Genomic DNA, 11271 nt, shown 5'->3' on the forward strand with positions numbered 1-11271 from the left:
AACCGATATGTTAACAGGTATTTTAGTAATGTTATTTAAAATCAATTCGATTTTTCGAAATATGCTTTTCTAATTTTTGGTTCAAGTTTAAGCAATATGGAAAACGTTTTTATAGTTTGAAGTTTGAACAAGAAAAATAATGGAGAAATGAAAAAAGATTCGCCGCCGTAGTAGAGAAAAAAAAAGAGTCAAAACCCTAGAGGACGTGGACACTGTTGGCATTCTTAAAAGAGCCCCAAACCCCATTGTCGAACGACCGCAGACAAAAGAAGCAAAATCCCAGAAACATACATACATGGCTGAAATCTCGGCGACTTCGTTTCCTTCTTCTTCTTCTTCCTCTGCTCTCGCGTTCCGTACCTCCCACAATGGTTCTCTCTCTCTCTCCCCCATTTCTTTTCTCCTCCGTTTCGTTTCCTTGTTTTTTATATCATTACCAATAGTTCTACTTTGAATACAAAATTCTCCATTTTCCCGACAGTTTTCGTTTCAGATGTCCATTTTTTAATCCACGAAAATTGCAAATGGGACTTGGGAGTTATTGAGATGTCTGATATGTTTTCGCAGGTAGCTTAAAATGTCAGAATGTAGCTGTTCCAAGAACCACTTCCCAGTTCCAAGAGGTACTTCCAGTTGCAATTGATACTCATTTTTGTTGTTTCTCCGATCATACAACTAAATTCTCTCCTTTTACTGAATTTGCAGTTATCGGTGAGACGAAGCCAGCTTGTTGGCAATGCCGTTGTTACCGGTCATGTTGCCGGATCCCGCAGCTGCAAGAATCAAGGTGAAGTGTTAGCATTACACTGAATCAATCCATTTCCTTAAAAAAACATATTCTTTATCCCCTCTTTGATGAAATTTTCATGGTTTATATGTTATTTCCATTAGTACGTCTTAAACACTTTGTTGTCTTGAATAATGCACAGCAATCCGAGCTGTTCTATCCGGTGATGGAACTGCCCTGGCTGCTGATTCAAAGGAGGCTGGACTTCGTGGAAAACTTAGAAAAGTCGTTCTAGCTTACAGTGGAGGATTGGATACCTCTGTCATTGTGCCATGGCTTAAGTATGTTTCTCCTTTTTCCTGAGTTTATTTCTTACCTCTAGAAAGAATACATTTTTGAATCTTTCTCTGTTATGAACAACAAGTTCTGATGGCTTTGATGCTAATATTTGTTTTGTAGGGAGAACTACGGTTGTGAAGTTGTGTGTTTCACCGCCGATGTTGGTCAGGTACATCACAAAAATGCCAAATGTTGACTCTTTTAGTTAAAAAATAAGAAGTGAAGTTTCATGTTGCATTCTACTTATCTTCTCAACCTCTAAATACTTTGATATGTAGGGCATAAAAGAGTTGGAGGGTTTAGAACAAAAGGCTAAGGCCAGTGGTGCTTCTCAGTTGGTCGTTAAGGATCTCACAGAGGAGTTTGTGAAAGATTACATATTCCCTTGTCTTAGAGCTGGTGCCATCTATGAACGAAAATACTTGCTTGGTACCTCCATGGCTCGACCTGTCATTGCTAAGGTAACATTTCAAATGGTTTAAATGATTGAATTGTGAGGGAACCCCAGTATTTCTAATATCTGAATATATATATATATATATATATATATATATATATATATATATCTTTTGGATTACCGATTGTCACTAATACATTTTCTAAATGAATAGGCCATGGTTGATGTAGCAGCAGAGGTTGGAGCTGATGCCGTTGCACATGGATGTACTGGCAAAGGAAATGACCAGGCAAGTACTTGGAATGTCCTGCTTATGCGTCACATTGAAAAAACACACATTGATTCTTACGTTACTTTTTGTACTGATTGATTGACCAGGTTCGGTTTGAGCTCACCTTCTTTTCATTAAACCCTGAACTTAAAGTTGTTGCACCATGGAGAGAATGGGAAATCCAAGGCAGAGAAGATGCTATTGAGTATGCAAAGAAGCATAACGTTCCCGTCCCAGTGACAAAGAAATCTATTTACAGCCGGGACAGAAACCTGTGGCACCTTAGTCATGAGGTAAAGTAAAAGTCAGATGGTTGTTTGCATTCCCTTTACAGATACAAAATTGATCCAGTTTGTCACATTGCTCAGTTCCTAATAATGTGTCTCATGCTCTGATATCGAACTTTTTGTGTTTTGTTGAAAGGGTGATCTATTGGAAGATCCAGCAAACGAGCCAATGAAAGATATGTACATGATGAGTGTAGATCCTGAAGATGCTCCTGATCAGCCTGAGTAAGTTGCTTTACTCTAAAGTTCTAAACCTGTGTTTGGAATTTCTTTGAGTCCTTGTCTTAACTATGCACTGTAATTACCCTAGGTGGTTTGTAGTTGATTATAGCAGTTTAACCGTTTAAAAACTAAAGTTGAGTCGGTTAGCTACAGAACTGAGGTTTAGGCAGAATGTGTTGGGGTGTTCAGGATTTGTCTACGGTTTGGGATTGGGAATCAGATCTAGAGTAGAGAGTTGTTTTGTTGATCAAGTCTTTCAAAGTAGTTAACCGGTTTAGCTGCTATCATATTTATATATCAAGAATAGGATTTACAGTTTGTATCCTAACTTTTGATACTTGAACATTTAAACAGATACATCGTAATTGGGATAGAATCTGGAATTCCAGTGGCTCTGAACGGGAAGGCTCTGAGTCCAGCCACACTTCTGGCCGAGCTAAACATAATAGGAGGAAAGCACGGGATTGGGCGGATTGACATGGTTGAGAACCGTCTGGTTGGGATGAAATCACGAGGTGTCTATGAAACCCCTGGAGGCACCATCCTCTTTGCAGCTGTACAGGAACTAGAATCCCTCACTCTAGACAGAGAGAGTATTCAGGTAAAAGACTCATTAGCACTGAAATACGCAGAGATGGTCTATGCGGGAAGATGGTTTGATCCGCTTAGGGAGTCCATGGATGCTTTCATGGAGAAGATAACTGAGACAACCACGGGATCAGTGACACTGAAGCTGTACAAAGGATCTGTGTCAGTGACAGGGCGTAGGAGTCCCAACAGTCTGTATAGACAGGACATATCTTCGTTTGAAAAGAGTGAAATCTATAACCAAGCGGATGCAGCCGGGTTTATTAATATCTTCGGGCTTCCAATGAGAGTGAGAGCAATGCTTGAGAAAGGAATCTAGAAAGGGTTTCATTCATGTCTTACTTGGTATTGAGAGCCTGACATTAGAACATCCCTTATTGTGCTTCTTCAGCTACTTTGGAAATAATCCTATCATCTTTGTTCACTTTGGAAAAACTTGAGAAATTTAATAATGTGCTTCATGTTTATGTCAACTTAATATTTCTGTTTCTCCGTGAATGATCACGAAAAAAAAATATGAATTTCCATTGGACAAATATGAACTCCATTCACTTTTACAATTTTAAAATTAAATAATTATACGACAAATTATTTTCTTATCATTGTAAAAAAGGAAAATGTAAATGTAAATATAAGATAAGGGTGTTTAAGGTAATGAATGCGAAACCTATTTTATTTATTTATATACAGAAAAACCCATCGGACCTGAAATCTCTAGTTCGCTCTTCCTCCTTGTTCAAGCAAACACTTCTCTCATTTATTTTGCTCTCTCTCTCTCTCTCTCAGATCCGATTCAAGCTTTCCGATTTGCAATGGACGGTGGTGCGGAAGGATCTCAGCAGCCTCACCTGATTCTAGCCCACAAGCTCTTCCTTCTCACTCATCCCGATGTCCCAGACATCGAGAAAGTCCAGCTCAAGTCTGAGGTTTTGGATTTCATCAAATCCGATGGTAAAGTAGCTCGCTTTCTCTAATCAATGAGAATTAGCTTGAGATTTTATGTTCCTCGTTGGTGGTTTTTTTTAGGTATGGCTCCCTTGTACGAAACCCTAACGGCCTCTTCGGTACTGGATTTGGATCAAAGCTTGTTAGATTCTATGCGGGCAGCTAACGAAGAGGAGCTTAAGAAGCTCGACGAGAAGTAAGTTTAAATTTTCCGTAGGTTTCCACTGCCGATGCAAAATTTAAAGACTTGCGTATGGATATAATTGGCAGTGCCTTGAAATTCGAATTCTCGTATTACTGTCTTTTGGGTTAGATTGATGTAGGGGGGTCTGTAGCATTTTGATTTACTGGGTCTTGAATTGGATGTCTCAGAATTTTGTTCCCCTTTGAATTTTGGGAATATCTACTTTCCTCTGTAGCTGATGTAAAGAGTTTGAGAAACTGAGTTTTAGAGATGATGTAGGTTTGTTAACTGTCGATAGATTTCTCACATGGAGATAACCATTATCTAATGATGTGCCCTATCATTGGTTTCTAAGTCCATCTTGGCATCCACATTATTTTTGTTCAAAATTCTGATTCAGCATGTCATCAGTCAAATAATTTCACTATTGATTCTTGTTGAGTATTTCATAATTTACGCTACTCCAGATGTTCTCATATATAATCTTTTTGTTTTTCACCTTTGTATAGGATTGCAGATGCAGAAGAAAATTTGGGTGAAAGTGAAGTACGTGAAGCTCATCTTGCTAAGGCTCTGTATTTCATCAGGATTAGTGATAAGGTATGTGAGCATGTCAAAGTTAATAGTTATCTACTTCAGAAAACTTCCTTGGCCATTAAATATTTACTTTGTGACCCTAGGAGAAAGCTTTGCAGCAGCTAAAACTCACTGAAGGGAAAACTGTTGCTGTGGGCCAAAAAATGGACTTGGTATTCTACACATTGCAACTTGCCTTTTTCTATATGGACTTTGATCTGGTATCAAAGAGCATTGAGAAAGCAAAAAAGTAAGTGTCAGTTTGGATGCATTATGATTACTTGTCATGGATAGTGCAACTGAAATTTTTGATCTAACACTTTCCGTTTTCCCTTGTCAGATTGTTTGAAGAGGGTGGTGACTGGGAGAGGAAGAATAGGCTAAAGGTCTATGAAGGTTTGTACTGCATGTCCACCAGAAATTTTAAGAAGGCTGCCAGCTTATTCCTGGATTCTATATCAACCTTCACAACATATGAAATTTTTCCGTATGAGACCTTTATTTTCTACACCGTCCTGACAAGCATCATAACTTTGGACAGAGTTTCCCTAAAGCAAAAGGTATTTCTCAATGGCTCAGTCCTCCACTTGAGTTGTCTAAACTTAGATAAAAACTTTTAGTATGTCGACGTATTAAAATGATGTATATCCTTGTCATTTGTTGAAATTCTTATCAAAGAATGTAAATTTTTTTTGAGAAAATGATAAAGTGCTACTAATTTGACAGGTCGTTGATGCACCTGAGATCTTAACCGTGCTTGGGAAGATTCCATTCCTTTCTGAGTTTCTGAACTCCTTGTATGAGTGCCAGTACAAGGCGTTTTTCTCAGCATTTGGTAAGTTCCTTACAAGGACCAGAGGTCATATTTCCGCATGCATTGCTTGATATTTCTGTGTGTTTGCTAACTTCATTGACGGCTAATGTTCTCAGCTGGAATGGCGGAGCAGATAAAGTTTGACCGTTACTTGTACCCGCATTTCCGGTTCTACATGAGGGAAGTCAGAACAGTGGTGTACTCTCAGTTTTTGGAATCTTACAAAAGTGTGACAGTTGAAGCAATGGCAAAGGCCTTTGGCGTTTCTGTCGACTTCATTGACCAGTAAGCACGCTAATGAACACTCTTTAGTATCTTTATGTTTGCCACCTCTCTCTTTAGAAGCATACAATAACACGATAGTACAAACTTAAAACTGACTTGAATGTTAATTAATATCCAGGGAGCTGTCACGCTTCATTGCTGCTGGGAAGCTTCACTGCAAGATAGACAAGGTTGCAGGTGTTTTGGAGACAAACCGTCCTGATGCAAAGAATGCACTCTACCAGGCAACAATCAAGCAAGGGGATTTCTTGCTAAACCGGATCCAGAAGCTGTCTCGTGTGATCGATCTGTGAGCATGCTACATGTTCCTGTTCCGCTCTTTCTTCAAGCTTTGCGACTTGGTAACTCAAAACGGTAGAAGCTTAAGGTCTGAGAAACGATATATGAATCTAAACTTTGAGATGACTGTCGTCTCTTTTGAGTCTAGTTGGTTTGTCAGTGGTTAATTTCCCAAGAACAAAGAGCAAGTTTAATCTCCAAAAATCTCCTTATAATTCTTGGTCGCAGGTTTTAAGTCTCTTGTTTTCATCGTATCCTATATCTAGTATCTACGACTACCGTTACCACTTACAAAAAAAATTAATATCTCCATATAAGTGTATATACTATGTAAAAGGTAAATATGATCGATTTAAAATGTAAACGCAACATGTACCGAGGGACAAAGAACCGGATTAAAAATTGTATACAAGATAATATGAAAGATTTGAAACAGGAAAGACTTGGGGTCTTTAGTTGAACTTGTAAGAGTTGGCAGGTATTTTGCTGATTCTTCCACGGACGTCTGTTTAGTGTTAGCTGAGATTCTTCACCACATAAATGCATGTCCCAATCACTTATAGGATTTATATTTTGTTTCTTACTGTCAACTAGTGTTTTTGTTGGCTTACTAACAAACCTTTCGTGTTTTGTTCAATAACACATTCTTGAGTTAAGTTAGATCCATTTTCCCTTTGTATTATTACACAGACCAACTTTGTAAACTTTAAGATAAGTGTGATTATTGTGCCTGGTTCGTATCTTATCCGCTTATTTTTGGCAGTGACGGATGTTTTTCATTAAGACGTAAATTACAGAGATTACAGAGGAATTAAATCCGAAGACGATTATGTTTCCTTTAAAAATTAACAAAACTCAGTTTCATGACGCCATCTCATACACACAATTCTCTCAAACTTTATCCACTCCTCCTTATCACTCTCCTCAAATTTCGAAGAATGCATGCGATCGATTTCAAAGAGATTCAGGAGAAGCTCTCTGATGGATTCCGGCCTTGGCAACGCTCGTTTCAGTTCTGGGCTCGTGCCACTGACATCTACACTGGATACAAGGTTTCTCTTTGATATGATTGGTACTCCTTTCTTCTTCATGTTTCGTTTCTTATACATTTTCTTTTGATTCTCTGCAATTCTCAATCCGTCTTCTTCTTCCGATTGGCTTTTAGGTATTTCAACTTCGTATGAACTTCGTTAAGGATGTCAATAAGCACGAGGACATGTGGGAGAGACAACATGAACTTGCTGCTCACAAAATTTATTCCATGTGCTCTGACCTTGGTGGTTTCTTCCTTAAGGTGATGTATCTTTCTTCCGATTCTCCATTTTCGTTTTTTGGTCTATAATGTCTTGGTGTGTTGAGACTGTTGTTGAGGTTTCTGATTACCACAAGGGACTTCCACGTTTTGGATTGTTATGAATTTCTCATCTTAAATCTTGTTGTAACATAAAGTATGAGTTTTTTTGTTTCTTATATGAGAAAGAAAGTTACTCTTGGATTGTTCACAGTTGCTTATGATGAGTTTTTTACTCTTTTTTTTCATTTTGTTCAATAGATTGCACAAATTCTAGGTAAACCTGACTTGGCTCCAGCTGCGTGGGTTAGAAAACTAGTCACTTTGTGTGATCAAGCTCCTGCCACATCATTTGATGCCATTCGAGTTGTCCTTGAGAAAGAGTTAGGTAAAAGCATCGAAGATGTGTTTGAAACATTTGATGAGAAGCCTCTTGGCTCTGCTTCTATTGCTCAGGTACTCCATTCTTCATCACTCATAGTTTGAGAACCTTTGTAATGTATTACCGTGCATGCTTATAAATTCAGATTAAGATCATATATAGAATGGCTAAGAAAGTCTCAACATATACTATATTTCTCTTTCTTTTTGCTTCTATGTAGGTACACCGAGCAAGAGTAAAAGGTGGTAAGAGGGATGTTGTTGTAAAGGTGACAAATAATCAGGAGAAAATTGAAATCTTCCTAGCCTACTTTTAATTGGTTTCTGAATGTGCTACGACATGTTTAGGTCCAACATCCTGGCGTTGAGAAATTGATGATGGTAGATATCAGAAACTTGCAAATATTTGCATTATACATGCAGAAAACTGATATCAAATTTGACTTGTTCTCCATGACAAAAGAAATCGAGAAGCAGGTATATATCATTCTTTCTATCTTTTGAGGGTATCTGGTAAGAACTTTACAGCCCCCAAGTCACTATAAGTTCTTGTTTTTCATTTTCTAGATTGGGTATGAATTCGACTTTAAAAGGGAGGCCAATGCTATGGAAAAGATCCGACGTTTTCTTTATGATAACAATAGAAAGAGTCCTGTCCTGGTTCCCAGGGTGCTTCCAAATTTGGTGACCAGGTACTTATTCTTATATCAGCACTCTGGTTATCTCATTCTCAATAATGTTGAAGGCTCTTTAGGTTGTCCTGTTTCACTGATCAAGAATGATGGTTCCCGTCTTTTCGACAGACTCTCTTTTCATTCGAAAATTCTTTTATTTTCGGTTCTATGAACTAATCAGTGCTGATCAGAGAAATAATCATAATACGCGCAGAAAGGTTCTGGTGATGGATTACATGAACGGAATCCCAATCTTGAGCCTCGGTGATGAGATGGCCAAAAGAGGGATAAATCCTCATGGTAAAGTGGCAGAGGCGGCAAAATTGTAAGCTTTTCCATTATTTATCTCAGATAGGTTTTTTCAAATGGCATTGGCGGCTTTTAATAGTTATTTCTTGGCTAGAATTTGAATCTTGTCTGATGCTGCATTGGAAAATGTTTTTTCTCCTAGCAATATACTAAACAGTTTGTCCCAAGCATATGGCCAAATGATACTGAAGAGTGGTTTCTTTCATGCTGATCCACATCCTGGGAATATCTTGATTTCTAAAGGTTCAGAGGCAAGTCATCTTTTGTGTGTAGTTATTCCTTAGTAGTTTCTTAATTGATTTACTGTGGTCTTTTGATTTGTAATGTTGTTTCCCGTTGTCAGGTTGCACTGTTGGACTATGGACAAGTGAAGGAACTCCCTGACCACCTGAGACTTGGTTATGCAAATTTGGTAATTGCCATCGCTGATAACAATGCCTCATTGGCATTACAGAGCTTAAGGTGAAGTGACTTTGTTATAATGATTACGGTTTTAATTGACTCTGAAAATTGGTTAGAGTCACCTGATCTGATTATTGTAGCATATGATTATTCCTTAAGATGTTTCCGTGGTGAAAATTCAGGGAACTTGGTATAGCTACAGTTGCCAAGTGTAAGAATGAGCAACAAGAGCTTCTCCAGTTAGCGAAAACAATGTTCGACACAGAGATGCCTCCTGGTACGAAAACTCTGCAACCTTTCTCAGTTGACTCTTCGATCAAAAAGATTTCGGTTGAGGTAAAAAAAATAACACCTATTCAGTCAACAGTTGTGTGTGTGTGTGTTTTGAATATACTGCAAAAATTGACCGAGTGTGTTTGTTGGTTGTGGGTAGGCATTTCCAGAGGAGCTTTTCTCTGTTCTTCGCACTGTTGTTATGTTAAGAGGACTCAGCGTAGGGATAGGGATAAATTACTCCTGCGCTCAACACTGGAGGTCTATGGCAGAAGAGGCTTTGCTTGCATCCGGAAGACTCTCAACAGGTTAAGACAATGAACAACTCTTTGATAGTGAGTGATTTACCAAAATCCGCTGTAATAATGGGAATAAAAATTTCAGGTAGAAAGCACAAGCGTCGATGTAATTCTCTGAGAAGGCTATACCCAGGGCGAAAAGAGAGTTAATCATTTCACCAGTCTCTTGCAAATGATTCAATCTTCAGATGAGAGTTAATCATTTCCCCAGTCTCCATCTTTACATTATTTTCTGGATACAGCTAAGGCAGCAAGTTGTCTCTTATCTTAATCGGTTTAGTTAGTTTGCATAGTGAGTACACCTTTATAAAAGTTTTGTCATTATAATGTTAGATTTGAGCACAAGGAGATTATCATAAGTTTTAAAACTCTACTTTTGTGAGATACACCAACAAAGTTTTATGGCAACTAGGAAGTATGAATGCATCAAATTTGTGAGTGCATCATAATGAACCAGAAGTAGCTTCAAACCGCATTAGCAAAATATCGTTGGTTGTGGCTCGAACCTAAATTTGAGCATGAAATTCATTTATTTCCATGCTGATTTTTCAATATTTCCATATCATGTTAATTCAATTTTCCAATGTTTTCGACAAATTTTAATTAATGAAATAAGGAAAATACAAAAAGGTGTATCAGTATAATTTATTGATGTATACATTTGCAAGTGTATAATAAATGATAGAAAATGAAAATACACCCAAAAAAAGAAACAATTTGCTTTCAACCTATCAACGAAACTATGTATTAAATGAAACAAATTAAAACAGACTACTTTTTAAAATCTTTATGTGTTTAGTTGATGTTCTTTCTAAAAACAATCTCAGTATCAAGCCCAAACCCATCGATCTTCCTCATTTCCACGACCTTTGATCTCTTAAACAGATTCACCAATGGTTTCACACTAAACAAATCGTTAGCCGAGTACTTATCCGTCTTCCCAGATATCGACACGTGTAACACACACACACCTCCGGGCTTTAACGTCCGTTCGATCTCCCCAACGAACTTCTCCGGGTAAAGCGCGTGATCGAACACGTTTGAGAATTCGAAATCGAATGTCTCCTCGTCGAACGGCTGCGCGTGGAAGTCACCTTTCACAACCAGAGGTGGTCGCGGCACCAGATCTATCCCGACGGAGTCTTCCACGCCGATCAATCTCAACGCCGCCACTTCCTGGCCTACTCGCGCGCCGATCGAGAGAGCTTTTGATTGATTTGAGAGGAGACCGCGATCGCTGAGACGTCGGAAGAAAGTGGAGAACACGCGCACTTTCCTGTCCCAGTCGCGCGTGGTCCATACCTTACGTAGCTTCGGGTTTTGAGTTTTGTTGAGCTGGTGTTTGATGTAGGCTTCGTAGGAGGAGTATCCATGATGACGGATCCGTATCCCTTCGTCGGCAACGGCGATAACGGAGGAGGAGAGAGGACGGCGGAGGAATGTGGTGGGGAAGGCGAAGAGGAAGATGATGAGAAGAGAGAGGGAGAGGAGGAGAGAGAGTGTGAAGGGTAGTTTTGGTATTACGAATTTCATTTTTAGCTTCGAGACTTCGCTTTCTTGTTGTCTCTGTGTACATCGAAGCATATATGGGAATTATTTAATTAAAGAAAGAATAAAATAATGATTAAAGGTTGGATGATAATTAGAAAAATACCAAATGCAAATAATATAAGTTTTTTTTTGTCTAATTGCCATTAAGGCGTTATTATTGCCTCTAAAATGAAACTT

General features: G+C 38.5%; 4 protein-coding genes across 6 annotated transcripts; 3 read left to right on the top strand and 1 right to left on the bottom strand.

Annotated features, from left to right (window-relative positions):
• The first annotated feature begins 149 nt into the window (after positions 1–149).
• On the top strand, positions 150–3321 carry LOC9303713 (argininosuccinate synthase, chloroplastic). Its single transcript, XM_002867595.2, has 10 exons — positions 150–371; positions 568–623; positions 706–787; positions 930–1068; positions 1187–1235; positions 1345–1527; positions 1678–1752; positions 1842–2027; positions 2158–2246; positions 2598–3321. Exons 1-10 carry the CDS (start codon positions 296–298, stop codon positions 3148–3150), a joined length of 1488 nt encoding a protein of 495 aa, XP_002867641.1. The 5' UTR covers positions 150–295; the 3' UTR covers positions 3151–3321.
• A 198-nt stretch (positions 3322–3519) lies between these two features.
• LOC9303714 (26S proteasome non-ATPase regulatory subunit 6 homolog) lies at positions 3520–6131 on the top strand. The gene is made up of 8 exons (XM_021017881.1): positions 3520–3782; positions 3858–3972; positions 4470–4560; positions 4641–4786; positions 4877–5096; positions 5263–5371; positions 5467–5635; positions 5754–6131. Exons 1-8 carry the CDS (start codon positions 3644–3646, stop codon positions 5926–5928), a joined length of 1164 nt encoding a protein of 387 aa, XP_020873540.1. The 5' UTR covers positions 3520–3643; the 3' UTR covers positions 5929–6131.
• Positions 6132–6618: 487 nt separating this feature from the next.
• Positions 6619–9984, top strand: LOC9303715 (uncharacterized aarF domain-containing protein kinase 1). 3 transcript variants are annotated; one of them, XM_021017770.1, is made up of 12 exons: positions 6662–6966; positions 7080–7208; positions 7467–7661; positions 7808–7855; positions 7935–8063; positions 8154–8278; positions 8475–8585; positions 8712–8820; positions 8913–9031; positions 9154–9307; positions 9405–9552; positions 9629–9984. In XM_021017770.1, exons 1-12 carry the CDS (start codon positions 6778–6780, stop codon positions 9691–9693), a joined length of 1521 nt encoding a protein of 506 aa, XP_020873429.1. In that variant the 5' UTR covers positions 6662–6777; the 3' UTR covers positions 9694–9984. The 3 variants fall into 3 exon arrangements, with proteins under 3 accessions (XP_020873431.1, XP_020873429.1, XP_020873430.1); XM_021017771.1 differs by having other exon boundaries at positions 6670–6986; XM_021017772.1 differs by lacking the exons at positions 9405–9552; positions 9629–9984 and having other exon boundaries at positions 6619–6966; positions 8913–8981; positions 9154–9216.
• A 178-nt stretch (positions 9985–10162) lies between these two features.
• On the bottom strand, positions 10163–11127 carry LOC110226386. Its single transcript, XM_021018019.1, has one exon. It carries the CDS (start codon positions 11125–11127, stop codon positions 10339–10341), a length of 789 nt encoding a protein of 262 aa, XP_020873678.1. The 3' UTR covers positions 10163–10338.
• Positions 11128–11271: the final 144 nt, after the last annotated feature.

Source organism: Arabidopsis lyrata (assembly GCF_000004255.2).
Source record: "Arabidopsis lyrata subsp. lyrata unplaced genomic scaffold ARALYscaffold_7, whole genome shotgun sequence".
Classification (NCBI taxonomy): Eukaryota; Viridiplantae; Streptophyta; class Magnoliopsida; order Brassicales; family Brassicaceae; genus Arabidopsis; species Arabidopsis lyrata.

Excerpts from the sequence above, each read along its gene's own strand:
- LOC110226386 (XM_021018019.1), bottom strand. The coding sequence starts at position 11,127 with ATGCTTCGATGTACACAGAGACAACAAGAAAGCGAAGTCTCGAAGCTA.
- LOC9303713 (XM_002867595.2), top strand. The coding sequence starts at position 296 with ATGGCTGAAATCTCGGCGACTTCGTTTCCTTCTTCTTCTTCTTCCTCT. Across the intron at positions 372-567 it reads GTTCCGTACCTCCCACAATG|GTAGCTTAAAATGTCAGAAT; the intron begins GTTCTCTCTCTC and ends ATGTTTTCGCAG. Across the intron at positions 1,069-1,186 it reads GTCATTGTGCCATGGCTTAA|GGAGAACTACGGTTGTGAAG; the intron begins GTATGTTTCTCC and ends TTTGTTTTGTAG.
- LOC9303714 (XM_021017881.1), top strand. The coding sequence starts at position 3,644 with ATGGACGGTGGTGCGGAAGGATCTCAGCAGCCTCACCTGATTCTAGCC. Across the intron at positions 4,787-4,876 it reads AGCATTGAGAAAGCAAAAAA|ATTGTTTGAAGAGGGTGGTG; the intron begins GTAAGTGTCAGT and ends TTCCCTTGTCAG. Across the intron at positions 5,372-5,466 it reads GGCGTTTTTCTCAGCATTTG|CTGGAATGGCGGAGCAGATA; the intron begins GTAAGTTCCTTA and ends TAATGTTCTCAG.
- LOC9303715 (XM_021017770.1), top strand. The coding sequence starts at position 6,778 with ATGACGCCATCTCATACACACAATTCTCTCAAACTTTATCCACTCCTC. Across the intron at positions 7,856-7,934 it reads AGAGGGATGTTGTTGTAAAG|GTCCAACATCCTGGCGTTGA; the intron begins GTGACAAATAAT and ends CGACATGTTTAG. Across the intron at positions 8,821-8,912 it reads TGATTTCTAAAGGTTCAGAG|GTTGCACTGTTGGACTATGG; the intron begins GCAAGTCATCTT and ends TCCCGTTGTCAG.